Source organism: Hemiscyllium ocellatum, chromosome 33, assembly GCF_020745735.1.
Source record: "Hemiscyllium ocellatum isolate sHemOce1 chromosome 33, sHemOce1.pat.X.cur, whole genome shotgun sequence".
In the NCBI taxonomy this organism is placed as follows: Eukaryota; Metazoa; Chordata; class Chondrichthyes; order Orectolobiformes; family Hemiscylliidae; genus Hemiscyllium; species Hemiscyllium ocellatum.
Genome location: NC_083433.1, coordinates 25,216,050 through 25,240,736, shown reverse-complemented (window position 1 = coordinate 25,240,736; position 24,687 = coordinate 25,216,050). Strand labels below are relative to the sequence as shown.

At 43.7% G+C, this 24,687-nt stretch overlaps 1 protein-coding gene across 2 annotated transcripts; it reads left to right on the top strand.

Annotated features, from left to right (window-relative positions):
- The first annotated feature begins 218 nt into the window (after positions 1-218).
- On the top strand, positions 219-24,069 carry slc25a38b (solute carrier family 25 member 38b). Of its 2 annotated transcripts, none has more exons than XM_060849480.1 (9): positions 219-328; positions 1,484-1,545; positions 7,595-7,716; positions 8,362-8,446; positions 9,973-10,046; positions 11,926-12,031; positions 13,883-14,051; positions 15,857-16,023; positions 20,077-24,069. In XM_060849480.1, the coding sequence occupies exons 2-9, from the start codon at positions 1,531-1,533 to the stop codon at positions 20,197-20,199; spliced, it is 861 nt and encodes a 286-aa protein (XP_060705463.1). In that variant the 5' UTR covers positions 219-328; positions 1,484-1,530; the 3' UTR covers positions 20,200-24,069. The 2 variants fall into 2 exon arrangements, with proteins under 2 accessions (XP_060705463.1, XP_060705462.1); XM_060849479.1 differs by having other exon boundaries at positions 219-1,139.
- Positions 24,070-24,687: the final 618 nt, after the last annotated feature.

The following is a 24,687-nucleotide window of genomic DNA, read 5'->3' as shown; positions in this document are numbered from 1 at the left end:
TGCCGGCAGGCGGCGGTCACGGACCATGCGGTGCCGGTCCTTGTTGTGTCCAGCAGCTGCCGGCAGGCGGCGGTCACGGACCATGCGGGACCGGTCCTTGTTGTGTCCAGCAGCTGCCGGCAGGCGGCGGTCACGGACCATGCGGGGGCCAGTCTTTGTTGTGTCCAGCAGCTGCCGGCAGGCGGCGGTCACGGACCATGCGGGGCCGGTTCTGGGGCAGAAGCAGCTGAAACCGGTTTAGATCCGGAGAGATCCTGGAGCCGGGATCGGAGCTGGAGCTGCGGGTCCATTGGTGGCGGCTCAGAAACAAAAAGAAAGGGGGGATGAGGTGTGGTAAAGCAAAGAGACTTCTCTCTGAGCCGGAGCTTGGGATCAGGGTCTGAATCAGAATCGGCTCCAGATCCAGGCGCCGAATCAACCGCCAACAGCAACTGGGAGCCCATCCCGGACACTGACCCCAGGACTGGGCACTAGGGTCACTCACTGACCCCAGGACTGGGCACTAGGGTCACTCACTGACCCCAGGACTGGGCACTAGGGTCACTCACTGACCCCAGGACTGGGCACTAGGGTCACTCACTGACCCCAGGACTGGGCACTAGGGTCACTCACTGACCCCAGGACTGGGCACTAGGGTCACTCACTGACCCCAGGACTGGGCACTAAGGTCACTCACTGATCCCAGGACACCGAGGACTGGATCCTAAGGTCACTCACTGATCCCAGGACACCAAGAACTGGATCCTAAGATCAGGAACTGATCCCAGGACACCGAGGACTGGATCCTAAGATCACTCACTGATCCCAGGACACCCAGGACTGGACCCTAAGATCAGGAACTGATCCCAGGACACCGAGGACTGGATCCTAAGATCAGGAACTGATCCCAGGACACCGAGGACTGGATCCTAAGGTCACTCACTGATCCCAGGACACCCAGGACTGGACCCTAAGATCAGGAACTGATCCCAGGACACTGAGGACTGGATCCTAAGGTCACTCACTGATCCCAGGACACCAAGAACTGGATCCTAAGATCAGGAACTGATCCCAGGACACCCAGGACTGGACCCTAAGGTCACTCACTGATCCTCAGGTCGCACACTGATCCCAGGAGGAGGTCCTGTCCTGGGCACCAGGTAATTGTGGCTCCATCTGTCTCTGTCATAATTTATTGTGTTCTTTGAGGTTTTTTTAAAAACATCTTGTGTTCAATTTTGGTTAAACATCCAGGAGTTTCGGAAAAGAATGAAAGTCACTTATTTTTTAAATGAGTGACCCCACCGCCACCCATTGGATGGCATTTTAATGATATCTCCCTGACCCTCATGTGACGGTTCCTCATCAGGGATCGTTTCTCTGAGAGTTTGTGGAGATTCCTGGAGGGTGACAGTCTGGGCTGGGAGTAGGAAAGATCTATCCTTTCTCTGTGTTTAAACCGTAGTTTTACTTTGACCTTTTTGTTTTGTTTAAATGAACCAAGAGTTGAGGTCGTTAATCCAGGATTGGGCACGGAGGAAGAAACAAAGAATGGAAGTTTATTTGGTAAGCAAGTGTATCTAGTTTAATGGGGGAAGCGTTGGAGGGGGGTGGGGTGGTGTGCAGATGTGATTTGGGGCTCAGGGTACATTCAGTGGAACATGGAGAGACTTTCAGTCCTTGAACCTGTTCCATTTATCAGTCAGATCAATGCTGATCTGTATCTCCCATGTTTGATATTCTCACTGAGTCAGACTTTAGTTTTGAGACTTTTCAGTTGATCGACAGCATTAACAGATTTTCTGGAGGGGGTGGGGGGGGGGGGGGGGGGGAGTTCCAAAATTCAAAACCCCTTTTTGTGAAGAAATATTTCCTGACATCATCACTGAGTGGCCTTGTGCTTATTGAGATTTTGCCTCTTGTTCCAGACTCCCCACTTAGATCAACCAGTCTCTGTCTATTGACTTTAAGCAATCTGAAAATCCTCAACGTGATCACCTCTTAATCCTCCAGATTCAAGGAACTATGAACTGATTCAGTGCCGTTTGTGTTCATGGGTTTTCTGACCAAATACCTATTCCTGGTGTAAAGGTCCTGGAGAGTGGGGATGCTGGCTGGGGCCAGGGTATGTAGATTGAGTTTGGGAACATAAAAGTAGTTGGGGAGTCCAATTAGCCTTGCAGCACACTGAGTGTTCACAGGGAGGTGCCCTTGTTTTGACCAACATCCCATTAATGGCCCCACTGACTCAAATCCCCACCCACCTGCATTGCCCATCACTATCCTGGTGTGAGAGAGAGGGAAAGATGGGTGAATGAGAGATGGCATGGCAAGGTGAGAAGTGGAAAGACAATGTGAGTGAGAGAGAGAATGAGAGGAGCAGGGTGAGGGAGAGAAAACGAGAGGCAAGCTGAGACAGCATATGAATGAGCGAGCCAGAGATACCGTGAGTGAGAAATGGAGTAAGAGAGAGTAAGACAGGGAGTGTGAAGGTGATGATGTGAGAAAATGAGACTGTCGCAGTTTGTGAGAGAGAGGGATGGTGAGACGGAGAAAAGGAGAGCAAACAAAATGTCTATTCCAAGAGTTGAAGTGTAAAAGTAGGGAAATCTTGCTAGAAAAGTGTAGAACATTGGTAAAACCTCATTTGGAGCAGTTTTCTTCTTTATTTAAGAAAAGATTGCGATGTAAGCAGTTTCAGAGAATGGTTATGGGAGATTGTCTTCTGAGGAAAGACTGGTCAGGCTGAACAGTTGGAGTTTAGAGCAATGTGAGGTTAACTTATAGAAGTAACTTATGAATAGAGTGACTGCTGAGAGGATGTTGTGGGGTATCTGGAACTCGATACAGTTTAAAACTGAGGGCCGTCTTTTGGTTTTTATCTTACTCTCTGTAATGGTCTGTTTCATGGTCTTTTTCTTTGTCTGTCTCTCTGTTAGCCTTTATCTTCATTTGGTTTTCTGTTCATTACCTCTCTCTCTTTCTGACTTTACCTCACTGTCTCTTCCAGTCTCTCTCTCTCTCTCTCTCTCTCTCTCTGACTGTCAGACATTGATGCCAGACCTGCCCACTCCACACCCCCTATTCCTTGCTGTCTGATTGGCTCACTTGGTCTGTAGTCAGGGGCGTTGAGCATGGTTTCCTGTTACTGAGCTGTAGCGAATGGATTAACCAAGTGTGTGTGGAAGAGTCTGGCAGAGTACATCCCAATGTGTATAACTGGAAGTGTATCTTGCTGCTTGCCAGTGCTGCAGACCATAACTCGAGTGAATGTTGGCCTGAAATAGCAAAGGCCGGTCATTTCAGTATCCCAGCCCCTTGGAAACAGAGTGAAACCAATCTGCATGTACTCTGAGGTGTCAGATGATCATAAACAATAACATGTTCATCGACCTCCGTTAGAAAAAAAGATCAACCTCAAATAACTCTACAGCAGCCAGTGTCCCATCATCAAAACATAGACCCGTACAGCACAAACAGACCTTCGATCCAGCTTGTCCATGCCCATTAGATATCGTAACCTAAATTAGTTCTGTTTGCCAGCATTTGGCCCATATCCCTCTAAACCCTTTCTATTTGTACACCCATCCAGATGCCTTTTAAATGTTGTAATTGTACCATCCTCCACCACTTCCTCTGGCAGCTCATTCCAACCACGCACCGCCTTCTGTGAAAAAGTTGCTCCTTAGGTCCCTTTTAAACATTTTCCCCTCTCACCTTAAACCTATGCCCTCTAGGTTTGGACTCTCTTACCCTGGGGAAAAGACCTTGTCTAGTTACCCTATCTATGCTTTAAAAGCCTCTATCAGGTCACCCCTCAGCACCCAACACTCCAGGGAAAACAGCCCCAGCCTGTTTAGCCTCTCCCTATAGCTCAAACGCACCAACCCTGGCAACATCCTCGTAAATCTTTTCTGAACCATTTTAAGTTTCACAACATCCTTCCGATAGGAGGTAGACCAGAATGGGACACAGTATTCCAAAAGTGACTAAATCAATGATCAAAGCTGCAGTATGACCTCCCACCTCCTCTACTCAATACACTGACCAATAACGGCACGTATACCAAACACCACCTTCATTATTCAGTCCAGCTGTGACTGTACATTCAAGGAATCAGAATTCTAAGATCTCTTTGTTCAGCAATACTCCCCAAGACTTTACCGTTAAGTATATAACAGATTTGCCTGATCGAAATACAACACCCCAGATTTATCTAAATTAAACTCCATCTGTCATTCCTTGGCCCACTGGCCCATCTGTTTGGAGGTAACCTTCTTCACTACACCACCAATTTTACTAGCCATACCGCCTATGTTCACAAGTCCCCCTTTATTTATGTAGGGAGCCCTTGATATTGCTTCAGCTTCCTCAGAGCCAGTTCTCCCCACCAACTGTTTCCGTTTTGCGAAGACTGGATTTTTCTGTCCAAAGACTGAAATTGTCAGCTGTGCCTGTAAGTGTGTCCAGAAAATGTAAAATCACGATGGACTTTTCCAGTCCCACTGCGGTCAGTGGTGTATCTGCCAGTGGGAAGGTGGCTCAATGTATGTGCATTTGTTACTTGGTCTCCCAGATGGTGATCCAGCTTGTAATATTGTACTGTACAGACTTAGTATTCAAGCCCGCTGCTGAATTTGGCCTGAAGCAACGTGCGCATTGCTTTGTCTTCTGTAAGTAGATCTAGCAGGGGTTTGTCGTCCATTATTATTACAAATTTACATCCATAAAGGTGTTGATAGAACTTCCTCACTCTAAATATTACTGCCAAACCTTTCTTCTCTATCTCGGTATGATAACACTCTGCATTAGCCAAAGTCCTGAATGCACATGTAAAGGGCTTTCCATTTGGAAAACCGAGAGTTAATACAACCGCGAGGCCATACAAGGAAGTACTGTTTGTCAATTCCAGAACTGGCTTGGGATCATAGTGTTCCAGCACCTTGGACGATGCTAGTTGTGTCTTTGCTGGCCTGCAAGCTGTGGCTTGGTAACGTGACCGTTTCCAAGGCTGACTCTGTTGTAAGAGTTAATGCAAAGGTGCAAGGATGGAGTCCAGGTTATGAATGAACCTTCAGTAATAAATCACCAGTCCAAGGCAAGACCTAAGCTCCGGTAAAGACATAGGAGCCAAAGCACCTTTGATAGCCTTCACTTTATCTTCCAAAGGGTGTAACCTGGTCTTGTCGACTCTGTAGCTCAAATAGGGCAATTGGGATGTGTAGAACACACACACATCCCTTCTGAGGTGTATGCCTAAGAATGTCTAAGGATTGTGTCCATGTTCTCTAAGTGATCATTACTGGTCTTCCCTGTTATCTAGACAAATGACAACCTGGGTAAACCTTGTAAAAAGTTCTCTATCATCTACTGAAAAATTGCACAGGTTGGCTGTATCCCAGATGGCAGTCACATATGTTGATACAAACCCTTATGGGTAGTAATTGTAGCGTATCTAATGTGAACCTACCCATTGGGCTTCACAGTCAGTACAACCGGTGCAAATTGGGCTGGTTTGATGATTCCTTTCCTTTCCAGCCTCCTGATTTCTGCCCCTACTTCTGTCCATGAGGCAAATGGCACCGGGTGGAATTGCTTGTTGGTTAATATGTAAGATGGCCTTAGCTCCTTTATAGTCCCTAGACCTTCCTGAAAACATCTGGGGTATTTAATTAGAACTTCACTCAGGCAGCCATTTTCTTGTCAAAGTATGTTGAGCCAATCTAGGTGAATCTTTCTCAACCAATTTCACCCCATCAAGTTTGGGTGAGCCTTTTACTACAATCAGTGGTAATTGAACCAGTTGCTCTTCATAAGAAACTGGAACTGAAGTTGTACTCTTAATCTGTAAAGGTTACCTGGTATAGGTTCTCAGGCTAGCTGAGATCTTACATAAACAAAAGGGTTGAAGTCCTGAGTGAATTTTGTTAAAAGACTAGTTCTGTGATCACTGAAAAAACCGTGCATTGTCAACCTTCATCAGAACTGAGTGACTGTTTAACCGGATGTTTATTTTATTGGTTCTGGTTTGGATGTAGCGAAACAATTTAACTGTTCTAAACCAGATGGAGGTGGGCTTTCCAGGGGGTCCACTCTCCTGGGTACTGGCCTATGAGTTCTCTTGCCCTGTTTAGGTCAAGTGGGATTCTTTTGCTGTCCCGAGTCTACATACCAGCAGCAAGTACTGGTGGCCTGGATCCTAAAGAAAATTTTAACCATTTGGCCAAGGCTTGGCTTTGTTTTAGGGTTTTTGCTTTGGGCTGACTCTCTGTCCTGAGTGAGGCTCTGCACTTGTGTTTACTCAAGTAGTATACTCCAAGCTTAGTTGGACTGGCGAGGGTGTCCATTTCCATCAGAATACACTGTAACCCATATGCTTCACTTGCTGCATTTTCCAATGATAGCCAGTTGTAGTGTCTGTTTGAAGTCCAGTTAGGCTTCAGCTAGTAAGTGCTTTTGCATGGTTACATCATTAATCCCACATACCAAACACACTCTCAGCATCTTATTTAAGAGTTAAACCAAAGTCACATGCGTCTACCTATTGTCTTAACCTTTTCATAAATCCTGATTCAGCTTTTTCCTGGTTCTCGAATGCTAAGTAAAACTGATAGCATCAAAGAAAGAGGAAGCTTGAGGTTGTAAAGTTTCTTAACTAACTCTGTCAACTTTTGAAAGGTTTTTTTATCTCATACCTCAGGGAACGTTAGGCTCTCAATAACTGAAAAAGCTGCGGATCCACAAGCTGTCAGGAGAATTAGTCTTTGCTTTTCATCTGCCCCAACGTCATTTGCCGGAAAAAATGCCTCATTCTTTCCACATACTGGCCCTAGTCTTCAATGGCAGAATCAAACAAGTCAGGCTTCCCCCAAATAATCGCATGACACCAGCAATGTTTACCCCAACTCCAAGATGACTATTGCAAGCAAACATCTTCAGGAGTGTGCTTTACTCTCATCGCCATTGAATTAACTCCACAGGGGTAGGTATCCCGACATCATATTCCCTTTTATTTGCATGTGGAAAGTCCTTGACTTGATTTAGCTCCCTCAGACCCAGCTCTGGGTGACAGGGTTTTTGACACTCCTGATGTTTTAATCTGTCAGCCAGGGCTCCCTGATTAACAGCCCCAGCCAGGGAACTCCTATTCTAAGAGGTCCACCTGGCTGACTTTGTTACAATCACTAGAGATAGTATCTTCCCAGTCCAACAAACACCAGTTACAGAGTCAGACAGTGATAGACGCACCACACGCCTCTTGATGGGGCACTGATAGGCAGAGCAAAAATGCCAACCTGATCAGTGAGACCCATATTAAGCACTGCTGCTTGTTCCACTTGTTTGAAGTTTTGTGAGATGTAGATGAGATGAGTAACCTTAAGATGAAGTGAGCTGAAGAGAGAGGCTTGTGTGGAATATAAACACAGGTATTGACTGGTTGGGGTGAATGAGCTGTTTCTGTGCTGAAGACTGACAGGAATCTGTCCCTCACTGTGGTGAGACAGAGAATCCAAACTACAGACCTGGTGTTTAGTTCATTTTAATCTGAATTTTTGTCCCTGCGGAGTCAGCGTATCTTTCATGTTTTCCTGTTTGTCTATATCCTCCCTCCCAGTGTCATCCTGTGCTGAAAGCTTTCATGTGTGGCTCTCTGAGTGGGACCTGCTCGACGCTGCTCTTCCAGCCACTTGACCTGGTGAAGACTCGTCTCCAGACTGTGCAGGGTTCACTGAATGGGTGTGTGTTCATAGTGCGGGGAAGGCAGAGTGGGTAGGACCTGGAGGTCAGGGGATGGTGGGAATGGGTGCTTGGGGGAGGGGGATGGTGGGAACGGATGCTCGGGGCGGAGGTGATGGTCGGCATGGGTGCTCAGGGCAGATGGGAGCGGGTGCTTGGTGCAGGGGGGAGGGTAGGAATGAGTGCTGTGGGTGGGGGGAGGGTAGGAACGGGTGCTCGGTGGGGTGAGGGTGGAAATGGGTGTTCTGTGTGGGGTGAGGGTGGGAACGGGTGCTCGGTGCAGGGGAGATGTTGGAAGTGGGTGCTTGGGGAAGGGTGGAAACGGGTACTCTTGTGGGGGGGGAGGGAGGGTGGGAAAGGGCGTGGGCGGGAGGGAGGGTGAGAACGGGCACTGGGAGGGAGGGAGGGTGGGAACGTGTGTGGGGTGGGAGGGAGGGTGGGAACAGGCACATGGGAGGGAGGGTGGGAACGGGCACTGGGAAGGAGAATGGGAACGTGTACTGGGGAGGAAAGGAGGGTGGGAATGGGTGTGTGGAGGTGGGAGGGAGGGTGGGAATGGGTGCTTGTGGAGGGTAGGGTGGAATGCATCAAGTGAACCTTTTGTTCAGATTTTATTTTGTGATTTTGAATATGTTTGTGTAATAGATCGGGGCGAGTTGGAATGATTACCATCTTGCTGAATGTTATTCGCACTGAACGAATTATTGGATTATGGAAAGGAGTCTCTCCGGTATGTGAGTGATTGATACGGTCTCATTGTGTATTTTCACTGTTACACTGCTTTGAGGAAAATGTACCTTAATTGTAAAACATGCTGCTCATCCCATCATGGTAGCTGTATGAGCACTTCACTGTCCTTGGCAGATGGAATGGGGTGGGGTCTTGTTCTTGGCCTGTTTAGGTGAGCACAGGATCAGGTTTGATGGTGAGGTTCTTCATGGTCGAATAGCTGGCTTGCATATGTAAAGTGACTATTTTGGCAGTCACTATAACAGTTCATCAGAAAAGAAAATGAGAGGAAGGATAAACTAGGTGTGAGGAAAATGTGCAAAAAGCAAGTACTCAAGATACAGATCAACAGTGACTTTATGGAATTGGGGTAGTCCAAGCACAAGGGGCCAAATGGACTCCTGCTGTTCTGGTACAAATAAATGAATCACTAATGAGACCTCTCAAGCTGATTCAGAGGAATGTATCAAGAAAATTGATAAAGGGACCATTCAGCCCATTGAATCTATTCTGGTTCTGGCTACTGATGCAGCCTTCTTTAACTGTCCTCTCTGGTGTACAAAGTTTAAAAATCACACAAGTGAAAATGTGTTGCTGGAAAAACGCAGCAGGTCAGGCAGCATCCAAAGAGCAGGAGAATCGACGTTTCGGGCATGAGTCCTTCTTCAGGAAAGTTAAAAATCACACAACACCAGGTTTAAGTCCAATAGATTTATTTGGAAGCACTAGCTTTCGGAGCGCCGCTCCTTCATCAGGTGGTTGTGGAGAATTAGATTGTAAGACATAGAATTTATAGCAAACGTTTACAGTGTGATGTAACTGAAATTATGTATTGAAAAAGACCCAGATTGTTTGTAAACTCTTTCATCTTTTAGAATGACCATGTTGGTTTCAGTTCTTTCATATGTAAATAGCAAAACTTTTTGAATGTAACTTCTTTAAAAAAAAGTTTTTCAAAAAAAGTACAAACAATCCAGGTCTTTTTCAATGTATAATTTCAGTTACATCACACTGTAAACGTTTGCTATAAATTCTGTGTCTTAAAATCTTATTCTCCACAACCATCTGATGAAGGAGCAGTGCTCTGAAAGCTAGTGCTTCCAAATAAACCTGTAGGACTATAACCTAGTGTTAAGTGATTTGTAACTTTGTCCACCCCAGACCAACACCGGCATCCCCAAATTGTAACTCACTGCTGTAGTGCAGTCATGTTTGCTAATAGCTTTCCCGGGCACCAGGGACAGCCACCACCCCATGGCTGTGGTTAGCACAGACCTGGAATCTATCTAGTCTGTTTAGGAGTAAACTTGGTACCATTGGTGGTAGTTCTACCTGTTAGCAACAGGTTTTTAGCCTGCCATCTGTTGTACCCCAGGGAATGGGTGAGGAGCTGATGTCATACTACAAGGAAGTGAGCAAAGCGTCCTTAAACATATTTTACATGCTATGTGATGTGACTGTGTATATTGGCCCAAAACTGTGAGCCTCATACCTAACACCTCTTCTCCTTTATCTTCCTTGATTCAGTCGTTTGTCCGTTGTATTCCTGGAGTTGGGATTTACTTCAGTATGCTGTATTCGATGAAGCAACAGTTCTTCAGGTGAGAACTTTGGGATCTTTCAGCGCATGGACCTTTTAACTCCAAAACCTGGAATCTTATTCTTCCCAAGGCAGTGTCTATCTGTGTTGAATGTGAAATTGTATCTAGCATGTTCTGACCAGCGTAAAATGGGAAGGTCCACTGAACCATGTGGAAAGGAAGGGGGTCATAGGGCTCACGGGAGCCACAGCTGTTTGCTGCAGCAGAGAGCAACCAGAAGGAGCAGTATTATACATTAGGCCTTTGATGAAGACTGTATAAGAGAGCTTTACTCTAAATCAAACCGCATGCTGTACCTGCTCTAGGATGTTCAATGATGTTGAACAGGGTTATCCATCTTCTTTGCAATGATGGGAGAGGCATAATTCAATGATTGTCTCATTCGGTGGTGGGGGATTTGGTGAAAAGCTTTCAGAAAGATAATACTAAAATGGTACAACAGTAAATATGAATAAAAAAGCGCAAATCTGTAATTTAATCAAATGATTGACAAAATTGGCAATTAAAATGTGTTAAGCAGGAGGGCTAACTAATAAAACCTTTTTTGTCTTTTTGGTTGAGAAGCAAAGCTAGAGAGTGACAGGCTAGGCCTGAAGTCCTGATCATTATGGAATGGGATGGGACCAGAGCTGCACTAAGGAGTTAGATATAACTAACAATATCCTTGGTTCACTTCTGGTAGGAGCGTGTTCCAAGCTGGCCTTGTGGGATTTCAGATGTGATTGAATTTCGAAGCAGCGTGCCTGTCAACCTGGACATTTCTCCTCTCCTAACCCAGTGTCTGGACGTATTTTTGAGGAGGGAGCAGGAGATGTGTGGGTCTGGCACACAGACTCAGTCATGCACAGTCAGAATCACTGATTCACACAGATGCAATCATTCTCTCTCTCTCTCTCTCTCACACACACACACACCCCTAATCACTCACATTCACTCTCTCCTATACACAGACACACAGAATCACTCACTCACACAGAGACAGAATTACCACTCTGATACACACAATTTCATGCACATACCCTCGCTGGGACCAGGCTGTATGCTTTGTCATCTTGACCGCAGTTCTTTAATGGTCAAAGCCTGCTTGGGAGGGCAGAAATCTTGTTTTCTCCCAATACCTGCATATCATGCTGCTCACACAGGCCTTTCTGTCCTGCCTCCATGGTGTTTCTCCCTGCTTGCATGGACCCTTCTCTGTCTTCTCTTCCTGGTTTTCTCCCCACTCACGGGCCTCTCTCCACCTTGCTCCTATGTACTGGAGACTGAAAGCTGGTCACTGCTGCTTAGGTTTTCCATTACTCCTGCTCATCTAATCACAGCCTTTTTTTTTCACTGAGGGCAACTCAATAGCAACTTTCAAAACCCTACTCACGAACTGTTCCATTTTTAGTTCTATAAATGCGCAGAGGGACATTTGGATGAAGAAAATCTGAGGTTCTCTCAAAGACTGTGGTGTCACCGAGATTGTTTAGTACCTACACTTACCATTGTGTGATGTTCATTTTAAGGCTTTTGGTCTGCAGTAGTGAAGCTTTGAATGTAAAGAGATTTATTCCCCAGGAATATCATAGGAAGGATGTGGAGACACTGTGAGCAGAGCAGCATACCTGAGCCAGCTGATTGGCTAAGTGCTGAAACTCCATGTGACCTTGGGTCAGGCTTTATGGTCAATTTCAAACTAAACATCTAGGGCCACCCATCATAGAGGAAGTGGGCTTTTGGGGTTAGGGATGATTGTGGATCATATCTGGGTGGAAGCCTGTATTTTAACACCCTCCACTCCCGAGGTGTCATGTCCCCAGACTCTGAGCGCTGGCTCGCGGGAGGCTGACCCTCTGCCCAGTGATGATATCTTAAAAACACTGTTTTTCCTCTCTAGCGAGAGAAGCCCTACGGCGCTGGAGTCGGTGGGTTTGGGTGCCAGCGCTCGTACAGTGGCGGGCATCTGCATGTTGCCCGTGACCGTGGTGAAGACTCGATATGAGGTGAGTTTTGATGCCACATCCTGACTGCAGGGTATTTCAGCTGTTCAGTAGATGTGATGGACAAGCACTGGCCATTGGGGGAGGGTATTTACCTGACACACCTTTTCCACAGATATGTCTATCATGTGGTGCACATTACAACCCATCCATGCTGCACATCTACTAGGCTGGAAACTTCAAGCAGAATAATTGAGAGGCGGGAACTGTGTAAAGATTGGGAGCTGTAAAAGCCTGGACGGAAGTGAAGGAACAATAGATTCCTGGTTAAGCTGTCTGTTGTAAAGGTGAAATGAGTTTGTCTGACCCCCATTTCTGGGTGTTGGCCTACAAGTCACAAAACTGGCCCTAACTGGGCAATTCACCCCACTGGAGGAAATGAAAGGCCCCTACTGCTTTTCCAAGGTGCAGTTCAGTTGACTAACACACCAGTTTCTAGCTACATCATTTCCACTTAAGGCCCTCTACACCTTTCCCTCTGGATTGTTGTTCCAAGTAGTTTTGATCTCACAGTCCCCTGCACACACACAAACCCACCTCTCCAAACTTCTAAAACTCTCTCTGTAAACAGAGGTCTTTTGCTGTGTCTTCACTCACCCCACTACTCCTCCCTTTCTGCTCACTCAACTGTTGTGGGTAAGAATAAGTTGTGTAAAGAAGTGGTGCTGCAGTTAGGAGATTGCAAGCAATACTTCAGCCTATGATGTGCTTCCTGGAGCCAGTCCACTGGTACCAGCAGCCAGGAACCAGAGAAGAACACTGAGAACACCATCATCCCCATGGCTGCCTCTCTTTGTCACTTCACAAAGTCAAGTGGGCTGTAGGTAGGACACATGTTGCGTTTCCAATCTGCCCAGGGTCTCCTCACTGAGTAGATACTTTTACATGAACCAGGATTGTGCCTTTGGTTAGGTGTTGAAGGTCAATGATAATGTTTGAAGAGAAACAGGATGTGTCATCAATTGTTCCTGGACACTGTTCGTCCTTTTGCCAAAACTAACTCAACGGATTGCTTAGTGATGCCTGTGTGACGAAGTAGCTGCTACCTTGCTGGGATTGCGACCTTTCATTGCAGGAAGTTTTCTGAAGATGTTGGGAAGAAAGACTTTGCAACTATGATAAAGCCTCTGATGAACTCTGAATGACTCCAAAGTACTTGTCAACTAGCGCATTATTTGTTCCTGATGATCTGTGATTTGCTTGATGGACAAATGAGGTAGTCAAGGAATGCACAGCAGGATCCCACATTACACATTTTGGTGACATAACCAGAGATTATCTGCTATTGCGTGTAGATGGCAGGATGCATGCTGACCAGGATACTGGGAAGCTCCTGTTTTGTGGTCTGGGAATCTTTCATATCAATCTGAACAGACAAAAACTCAGTCCAGCATCCGTCAAAGGATGCCATCTGTGACGATACAGCATTGGAAGGTCAACCTGGATAGATTCTGTGTTGAAGTGGGATCTGAACTCAGCTGGCCTCATGTAGTGACTTCTGCAAGATCTTATCCATTCTTCCAAAGGGGGAAAGGTAGAATCATAGCAGGAACATTTCTATTTCAATATTAATAATAAAAAAAATTAAGTCTGATGGGAATCTAATGGTAGAAATCTAGTAATCCTGTTTCTCTTGGGAATCCTGAGGATCCCCAATGCAGAAACAAACAGTTGGATTCCAAGTCAGTAGATGAAACACTTCACAAGAGATTTCTGGAAGAGCTGATGAGACACTGTATAAATCTCTATTGCTGCATGAAACCATCATTTCTTTAAGTCGAGGTGTATGTCAACGGGACAATGGGGAATTGGGAGAAGGGAAGAGAAAATGAATGTGTGTGTCTACATCTGCAGAGCGGCAAGTATCGGTACGAAAGTGTGTTTGGTGCTTTGAGAAATATCTACAAGACGGAGGGCACACGAGCACTGTTCAGCGGACTAACGGCTACACTCCTTCGTGATGCTCCCTTCTCTGGGGTTTACCTGATGTTTTATACACAGACCAAGAAAGCGTTACCTGAAGGTGGGTGTGGGAATTGAAATTGCCTTAATGAAAGGTACTTTGTTGGGGAAGCAGTAGGGCACTGGGTTTGTGTAGGCAGTCCTTCCAGCGCTCCCAGTTTAAAATGTTTAAGATTCTAGCTCTGTGGCAAAGATCCATTTCACTCAATTGCAACTTGCATGCCCTTCACATGTCATTATAAATTCCTATGTAAACTTATTATGCTGTAGTTACACCAATTCATCATGGAGCTGCTGCAGTTTCAATACCAGTTGGCAGGTGTACATGTTTTATATGGCAGTTTCTGTTATATGTGTGTGCACAGGAATTTATAATGGAAATATAAAAATAAGAAATAGAATTTCTGGCTTAAAAATAGCCCTGACTTAGGTCAGCTGTTTTTGCTCCCCTCCAAGAATGAAGATTGGAGTCCGTTCCATATTTGCAATCCCAAAGGAGACCAATTTGTTCTTCTGAATAATCTGCCAAGTACCTGGGAGAAGGGGTTACTTGCACTGGGTTTGATCATATCAGTCAATGTGAGTGGGATATTCTAACAGGAAGAGTTTGAAGGCTGATTGCAGATTACTGACAAGAGCAGGATAGTGGAAGGCTCACGGTGGTGGGTTTTTTTTACATACAGCAGGACCCAACTCCCTGACAGTTCTAATACCAAAAGGATGGCAGCAATTCATGAAAGCTGATCACCACCACCTTCACCAGGGCAATTAGTGATAAGCAATAAATGCTGGCTTGCCAGAAATATCCACATCTGATGTAAGAGTTTATAGAAAAACAAAACACACAGTGTGAAGAGTTCTCAATATTGTTACCTCCCCTCTGACAACTGATCCAGTCCAGCTGACTATTCAGACTCATGTTGTCCATTACAAACTCGAAATGACTCACTGTCAGATGGAGACTTTTTTCCACATACAAAACAATAGAATTGGAAGAGAGTCAGACACTTGGAACTTATCTTCTGAAATGACAGAGGTATCAATAGTAGATTCATTATTAATTTTCAAAATATATTAGAACAAATACTTAATGAAAGAAAGATTACAGAGCTGTGGAACAAAGTGGCGTGGGGGGGAGAATGAGGTTAATCTGACAGTCCTTTCAATTGGTCTCCATATGTTTTGTAATATTTTACCATCTGTTCCACAAAGGCATCTTTATGGCTTTTTTTGTTTTTATTTATTCACGGGTATCTGGATATCACTGGCTAGCCAAGCATTTGTTGAAAATGCCTAACTGTCCTTGAGAAGGTACTGCTGAGCTGCAGTCTTAAACTGTGGTGTAGGCATATCCGTAACGTGATTAGGGAAGGAGTTCCAGGAGGTGGTGTTCCCACGTATCTGCTGGCCTTGACCTTCTGGCTGGTAGAGGTCATGGGTTTGGAAAGTGTGTCTAAGAAGCCTTGGTGAATTTCTGCAGTGCAATTTGTGATTGGTGCACACCTCTGCCACTGTGCATCATTGGTGGATGGATTGTCAATCAAACAGCTTTGTCAAGCTTCTTAGTATGGGCTGCACTTGTCATGGCAAGAGGAGCACAGATTTCATTGCACTCCTAATTTATGCTTGTGATAGTGGACAGATTTTCAGAAAGTGAGTTACTTCCCTTTGTGATTATAACTGAACTGTGACAATTGACTGAGAAAGATGAAATGGGGAATGTTGACATGGCAGTGTAAAGTGAGCAAACCTTGTGAATCGTAAGTATAAGTAAGGTTTATAGAAAGATAAAAGGTGGTTGGGAACATAAGGAAACTACTGAATTGCTTTTGTATGGTCAAAGCTGATCTTGATTGTATCTTTCAGAGCGGTTCGACACACCACTTGTCCCTCTGATCAACTTCAGTTGTGGCATCTTTGCTGGTATTCTAGCATCTGTGGTGACACAGCCAGCTGATGTTATTAAAACGCATATGCAGCTCTCTCCCCAAAAGTACCGACGAGTCAGACATACCATCGTATTTATATTTGAGGTACAGACATTTGGCACCATTTGTTTCCAGCTTGTTATTTTTCAACTCTTGCCTTATCTCCAACCAAATGTTTTTGTGGTAGCAACACTTGGGCTATGATATTTTGAATGGTCCATGTTTGGACACAAGAGTGTGTCACTGTGAGTCAGCTAGGTAAGGGATTTGAGAAGTTAGAAGTGGAGGGGTCTCAGCTCTTACAATTAGAGTCATAGAGGTAAGCAGCACCGAAACAGGCCCTTGGCCCAAAATTGTCTGTGCCAACCAGGTATCTTCAGTTGAACTAGTCCCATTTGCGATATCCCTCCAAACCTCATCTATGTACTTGCCCAAATGTCTTAAAAGTTGTAATTGTACCCACCTCTACCACTTCCTCTGGCAGCTCCTTCCAGACGTACACCAAACTGTCTGGAAAACTTACCCCTTGGGTTCTTTTTAAATCTTCCCCTCTCACCTTAAATGTAGCCCTCTAATTTTGAATTCTTTCACCCTGGGGAAAAGACCTTGGCTATTCACTTTATCTATGCCCACCATGACTTATAAACGTCTATAAGGTCCTTTAGCCTCTTAAGGTCCAAGTTACACTTCAAACCTCCCAGTTTCAGTAACATGCTTGTAAATATTTTTTGCGCACTTCGGAGTTGATTAATATCCTTATAGTAGCCAGAATTATACACATTACTCCTAATGTGGCCTTACCAATGTCTTGTACATGATGTCCCAAGTCCTGTACTTTATGCTCTGACCAGTGAAAGCAAGCGTGCCTTCAATAGACTTCATTCGTTGTCCTCGTGTCAGTCCTAAATGGTTTAACCTGTATCCTGAGACTGTCTCACCTGGTTGGCACAGTGGCTAATACTGCTGCCTCACAGCACCAGAGACCCAGGTCAACTCCAGCCTTGGGTGACTGTCTGTGGAGTTTGCACATTGACCTTTGTATCTATGTGGGTTTCCTCCCTGAGTCCAAATATGTGCAGGTTAGGTGGATAGGTCATGCCAGATTGCCTTGTAGTGTCCAGGGATCTGCAGATTAGGTGGATTAGTCATGGTAATACATGCTGGTCAGAGGGGTGGTGCAGACTGTTTCTGCACTGTAGGGATTCTATGGTTTCAGACTCCCAACCAGGGAAAACATCCTTCTTGCAATCTACTCAGTCCAGTCCTGTTAGAATTGTATATGTTTCAATGAGCTCCCCTCTCAACCTGTAAACTCCAGAGAATACAGGTCCAATCAAAACAAACTCAATACAACATTTCCTAGACATCATCCTCATGAACATCTGCTATATTCCCTCAAAGGCAACCAAATTTTTTTCTTTGGCAGGGAGACCAGAACTGTCCTAGTACTCCAGGTATGGTCTCAACAAGGTCCAGTATAAGTGCAGCAAGGCATCCTTGCATGCAACTCAAATTATCCTGCAATGAAAGGCAATATTCTACTTGCCTTCCTAATTGCATTCTGCACCTACAGTCTTCTTTCATTGTACTAGTGTACAAGAACACCTTTTGTCCATATAGGCTTCCCAAAATATAACTTTAGTTAATACTTTTGCTTTCTCGTTTTCACACTGAAATGTGTAACTTCACACTTACCTGCATTGTGTTGCATCTGCCATGTGTTTGCCCGCTCAACTTGTCTAAATCACCTTGAAGTCTTCATGCATCCTCTTCACAAGTCACAATTCCATTAAGTTTCATATTGTCAGCTAACTTGATAATGTTGCATTTGGTTCTCTCATTCCAATTAATTTATTTATAATCGGAAATAGCTGGTGGCCAAGCACTGACCCTTGCGGATTCCCAGTAGTCACTGAGTCATAGAGTCATAGATATGTGCAACATGGAAACAGACCCTTCAGTCCAACTCGTCCATGCCGACCAGATATCCCAACCTGATCTAGTCCCATTTGCCAGCGTCTGGCCCATATCCCTCCAATCCTTCCTATTCATGTACCCATCCAGATGCCTTTTAAATGCTGCAATTGTACCATCCTCCACCACATCCTCTGGCAGCTCATTCCATACATGCACCACCCTCTGTGTGAAAAGGCTGCCCCTTAGGTCTCTTTTATATTTTTTCCCTCTCACTCAAACTCTTTAGTTTTGGACTCCCCCACCCCAGGGAAAAGACTTTGTCTATTTGTCCTATCCATGCCCTTCCTGATTTTATAAACCTCTATAAGGTCACCCCTCAGCCTCCAACTCTACAGGGAAAACAGCCCCAGCCTATTTAACCTCTCCCTATATAGCTCAAACCCTCCAACCCTAGCAACATCCTTGTAAATCTTTTCTGAACCCTTTCAAGTTTCACAACATTTTTTTGATAGGAAGGAGACCAGAATTGCACACAATATTCCAACGGTGGCCTAACCAACATCCTGTACAGCCACAACATGACCTCCCAACTCCTGTACTCAATACTCTGACCAATAAAGGAAAACATACCAAACACCTTCATCACTATCCTATTTACCTGCAACTCCACTTTCAAGGAACTATGAACCTGCACTCTAAGATCTCTTTGTTCAGCAACACTCCGTAGGACCTTACCATTAAGTGTATAAGTCCTGCTAAGATTTGCTTTCCCAAAATGCAGCACTTCTCATTTATCAAAATTAAACTCCATCTGCCACTCCTCAGTCCATTGGCCCTTCCAATCAAGATCCCGTTGTAATCTGAGGTAACCTTCTTTGTTGTCCACTACATCTCCAATTTTGGTGTCATCTGTAAACTTACTGCTATGTTCACATCCAAATCATTTCTATGAATGACAAAAAGTAGTGGACTCACTCCTTTTGAATATCAGGTATTGACTATCCACCATTAACTTTAAAACTCCAAAAAAACTGCACAATCAGGAAATCCTTGAACCATTGCTAGTTGAGCTTGTCCAATCTGTGTATAAATTAAAGTCTCCCAAGGATTACTGTTATACCTTTGTTACATGCCTCTCTGATCTCTTGTTTAATGCTTGCCCTTTCATCTCCACTACTGTTTGAAGCCTGTAGACACACCCCAACATCATGTTCAGACCCTTTGCGTTTATTATTTCCACCCATACAGATTCTACATGATTCTTTAAGCCAATATCCTTCCTCACTATTACCTTGTAAATCCTTCACTGACAATGTTTCCCCACCTGCTTTCCCTTTTTATCTATCTTTACTAAATTCTGAATACCCAAGTGGTCAGTTCCCATCTTTGGTCGCTTTGCAGCCTTGTCTCTGTAATTGCCACTATATCATAAACATCTATATCTATTTGCACAGCTAATTCATCTATCTTATTGTAAATGCTCCACACATTAAGACGTAAAGCCTTTAAACATGTCTTTTGGATTTGGTCAAGTGAGGTGAAGTTGTGATAAATTAAAAGACTAGAGAATGACATAACGATAATGGCGATGATAATCACGTTATGATTGCAAAAATAACAAATAGACAACTAAAAACTATGTACATGATTTTACTTTCTATTCATAAGAAAACAGATGAAAACAACTCAACTACAATAAATATGTATGAATTGGTAACCATTACAGACACTGCTGCAAGATAACTAAGGGTCGGGACCTGAATGTTCAAGGATACATAACATTTCAGATGACCAGGCAGTGAAAAAAACAGGGCAGAGAGGAAGCTTTGTAAATTAATGATGGTATGAGTACAATAGAGAGCAATGACATAACCTAGAGATCAAAATATAAAGTTAATTTGGGTATTAAAACAAAATAGCAAAGGTAAGAAGTAATTCTAACAGGAACTGCAGTGTAGGAGGGGATATACGGGAAGAAATAATAGGGGCTTGTAAGATAAGCACAACAATAATCATGGATGATTTTAATTTATATATAGATTGGATGAATCAGATTGGCAAAGGTTGCCCTGAAGTTGAGTCCATCTTTCATGAGTGTAAGGTGGGAAAGCAGACATGAGAGCATTGGAATAATCCTCAAGTTTGGTCAGAAAGAAGAATTAGACTAAGTTCCTTCTTGTTGGATCCTTGATTTATTAGCAGCAAAATAATGTTAACACTCCTCTCCCTTTCCCTCCTCAGAACCATGGAATTGTGGGCTTTTTCCGGGGTGCTGTTCCTCGGTCATTGCGTCGATCACTAATGGCTGCCATGGCCTGGACAGTTTATGAACAGATGATGACCAAGTTGGGCCTGAAGTCATGAAATCCTAGGCTGATATATGAAGGACTGTTTGACAATGGAGGAGAGGATCTTCCTGTCAGTTGAAAATGTCGCTACTCGAGACTTCAGTGGAACTGGAGTCTTTGAAAGTGAACAGTGGTTCCTTTTATTTTGGTTTAAAATAAGTTGCATCGTAGCGGAGTGGAGTTTACACTGTTTGAATCTGTGCCAAAGAGCACCTGGTAAATGTATGCACAGATACATGTGTTCTGTAACCTCTTGACCTCTGTACTGTTCACTGAGGTTATGTAACAGGCAAATGAAACGTGTTTTTAAGTTTGGGCCCAAGTCTGACCTTTTTCCCAATTAGTTGGCACTTTTCCCTGGAAACTAAACGTGTCAGTGTTTAATAAAATACTCCAACCTTAATTTCTTAACAGGAGCTGAGCAAATCTCCTGATGATGTCCAGTTAATTGATAGACTGGGGAAAATTATTGTTAGCCCCCTTTAAGTACAAGGTACAAGAACCCAGAGCTGCCCATATCAGTTAATCTGTCGTCACCTTCACAACCTGAAACACATTTGCTCACATGTCCTGAAAGGATGAATACAGCACCCTTTGCCATGCTGTATGAGCAAGGAATTTGCTTATCTATGCAGGTTAAAGTAGGGGGTTTCTGCAATTAGTCTGAGCATCTATTATATGGATATTGAGTCAAATTTTCCCCTGATCTAGGCATGTGGGTTTCAGCAAATAATAGGAGTGGCTGTGATGCTATCCTGAGTTATAATGGCCAGTCAGTATTCAACCTTCCAAACTCACCAGGCTTTTTGGGATTCCAGTAACCCCAGGAGGATTTTACTACAGTGCAGCCACATTATGTTAAATGATTGCTGGATTATATAAAAAAACTACCTTGATCTGCATATTCTGTGACAGAGATCCCACTAAATTTTCTAAACAATTATCTGTGCAGCTGCAACCACATGCAGTTTATCAGAAACATGGCTGTCCAGGAAGGTTAAAATTGATTACAACTTTTCTGAGAGGAAGGTTTGAATTATAATTATTTCTTTGAGTATGATTCACACAAGGTTAGTGAATTTTGGAGTATTCTGAAATCTGTCAGGTTAAGCTATCAAGGTTTCAGTTTGATGTGGTTTGGAAATTTCTACTGACTCAGGAATCTGCTTTACCCAGGCTTGGTGCCAACACAGGGGTGGGTTTGATATTGGCACTGTGGCACCACTCTGATTTTTGACCTAATTTTGGGAGCAACTAGATTTAAGAACTACAGATCCCCTTACAGCATAGATCTCCCAGCTGAGGACTGCATCGTGGCCAAAACCCAGTACGTAGAAAAATGTACAACTCTTGACCTACTGATTTTTACTTCTATTTCTTGCCCCATTAGTGAACTATGAATCTGAATTTTTGGCACGACATGTCTCAATGATTTTATTTGTAAGAGGGCAGGGGATAAATCCTAAATCCAAAAGTCATAGTTGTAGAAGCTGTGATGGGAAAAATTGGATTTAAACTTTTTTTCCATGGATCGTGAAGTTCAGGTTGCAACTTGAAGACTCATTTGTTAAAAAAAAAGGCTTGATTCACCAAAGATTTTTATGCTTTTGGATCCTTCATAAATGCTGTCTATGAAGTTCATTCCCCCCTTAGATTTGTATTGGATTGGAGCTCAAATCTTAGGTTTGTTGTGGGGGATCTTTGGATTTTATAATTTTTTTTGCAGTTGTTGCACCCACTCCCTCTTGCCAACAGATTCAGCTATACCCACCCACATATTGTGCTGAAAATGTGAGGTTAGTAAGCTGCGAGAATGAAACTGAACTCTCCATTCAGTGCCATGACACATACTAATGATTGTACAGACACTCCTCAAACATGTTTCTCCCGCTATCATTTGTTTCTGTAATTCTAATTTTAATAATAGAATAACAATAATTGGTTTACAAATATAGAATGTGCAATATGTTTCTCTGGGCCAATACAGAAATCTGTATGAATTGTTTAATGCTAATGGATGAAAGTTGGGAGGCACATTGCCATTTTCATAGAATTGGATTTTTGAAGGAGAACTTGGTCTTTTTAAAGCCTCTGTTCTGCTCACCTCCTTATTTAGATGAAACCTAATGCTCACAGCCCTTACTGCCTTTCTTCAAATACCACCAGTGAAATTCAATCTGTGTCAGACACAAGGACAATAGAACATTTGAGTGTCCTGGAGCAGAGAGGGAATTGGCAGCATGGTGGCTCAGTGGTTAGCACTGCTGCCTCATAGTGTCAGGGACCCGGGTTCAATTCCTGCCTTGAGCGACTGTCTGTGTGAAGTTTGCGCATTCTCCCAGTGTCTGTGTAGGTTTCCTCCAGGTGCTCCGGTTTCCTCCCACATCCAAAGATGTGCAGGTCAGGTGAATTGCCTTGCCAATAGTGATAGGTGTGTTAGTTGGGGTAAATATAGGCTAGGGGAATGGGTCTGGGTGGGTTACTCTTCGGAGTGTCGGTGTGGACTAGTTGGGCCAAAGGGTCTGTTTCCATACTGTAGGGAATCTAATCTAATCTAAATGCAACAGTCTCTGTCCATAATTCCCTTTACTGTTACCCAGAATGACATTAGATAGAGCATTGCCAAACCATCCCTGCTTAACATTGTTCCATAGTCTGGTGAATATTTTATATTGGACTGGGTGGGAGAGGTAAGAGATCAGCATTGATTCCTGTAGCTGCAGGCAGTTTAGTTCAATTTGCTAATCTCTCTGTCTTGTTAGGTAAATGCACTATGTTGCACAAGGCAGGGCATTCCAAAGTTCATTCTCTCAGCTGGGGCCAGTAAAGGGATGGAAGTCAGAGTCCAGTGCTGATCAGTAGTCAGATAAACTTGCTAGAAAGTGCAACTCTTGTGTGTCAGCTTAGATTTGTTTGTGCTGATTTGAGGCTTCCAGCATACACCAGCCTAGCTAACTCTTGAATGATTGTCTTTTGGATATGAAATGTGAAGCCTTTTAGAGATGGAGTCTCAGTATGAGTTGGTAGAGGGATGGAGAGAATATTGATCTAAAAGGGTGTAGTGTATATGTTGCAGGGTGATTGTGCAAGGTGGGACATGAGCTTGATTTTTGTTTAAATCATCTGTTCTCCTACTGGACAGATATTACAATCAGTCATGCTAGCATAATTCTAGTTGCCCTTTAACCAACTAGGGAGAAGATGTCATGAAGTGTACTCCTTGTTTTTTCTCCCACCTCCTCTTCCTCTGTGGGAAAGGATATCCTAGGGTGGCCCAGCACCCAGAACAAAAGAATAATGATTTTGAACTGTCAGTATTTTCTGCCACAATGTTTAGAATAGACAGGCAGGAGGCTGGAGCAGCACAACAAGCCAGTCAGCATCAGGAGGTGGAGAAGTCAACTTTTCGGGTGTAACCCTTCTTCAGGACTGAAAATTTAGAATGCTTTTCTGCAAAGCCAGGCCTTCTGATTGCTGTCAGTCAATACATCAGTTTGATTCAGTACAAGGAATGGTAATGAGCAAAACTGAAATTTCCCTTAAAAATGTTCTTTCCTGAAAATTCTTCTGCGCTGGACTTGCCTCTGCTGTTGGCCAATTCTTAAGAAACACAGCTGCATTACGAGTCCTCATTGGGATCTCAACTGGTTTGTGGGGAAACCTTGCAGAGTTTTATTTAAGATCAGTCTCCATTGGATTGGCTGAGTGATCATATGCTGAATAATATGCACTTTTCATAAAGAGTGTCAAAGTGGAGCATTTCCTGTATTGATTGAATTGAATGTGAAAGTTTGAAATGGTGCTCAAATTCATGTTATTGATCCAACTAAAACCTTGTAACTCAAATTTATTTAATTGGGATCAATAAAATGTGCTTTGTTTTAAATGTGGATTTTTATATTGGCTTTGAAGTGGAATATCTAAGGAAATTATTTAATTTATGCTTCAGCACATCAAATCATGGAGGGAAATACTCTGCCTTTTTTTTTAAATGTTCATTTTCACCAAGTGGACTGTCATGGCTAACATATATTGTAGATTCTGACTTTTCCTGAGAAAATGTTGTGGTCCATTTTCTTAATCTACAGAAAGCATTGCTGAATCACTGAAGAGGATAGTTAGGAGCAACACTTTGCACTGGGATTGGAGTCACATAGGTAAACCAGATAAGGATGCCAGAAACACCTGCCTGTTAGTTATTTACTGGATAAAACTTCTTCTGAGTCAGAAAGTCATGGATTCAAGTGGCTCTCTGAAGACTTGAACACATAATCAAAACTGATTCTCAATTGCCAGTACTGAACTTTTGGAGATGCTGTCTTTCAGATAAGACTTCAAACTGAGGCCCTTTCTGTCCCCTCAAGATATCGGTACTGATACAAAGACAGCCTTGCTTCCTAGCCAATGGTTATCTCTCAACCAATATCATTAAAACTATTATTTTGGTTATTATGGTGTTTGTTTACAGGAGTTTACTATGTATAAATGGATGGAGTGCTTGCTA

Coding starts and splice junctions, on each gene's coding strand:
- slc25a38b (XM_060849480.1), top strand. Junction 8,447..9,972: donor TATGGAAAGGAGTCTCTCCG/GTATGTGAGTGA, acceptor TCCTTGATTCAG/TCGTTTGTCCGTTGTATTCC. Junction 10,047..11,925: donor ATGAAGCAACAGTTCTTCAG/GTGAGAACTTTG, acceptor TTTCCTCTCTAG/CGAGAGAAGCCCTACGGCGC.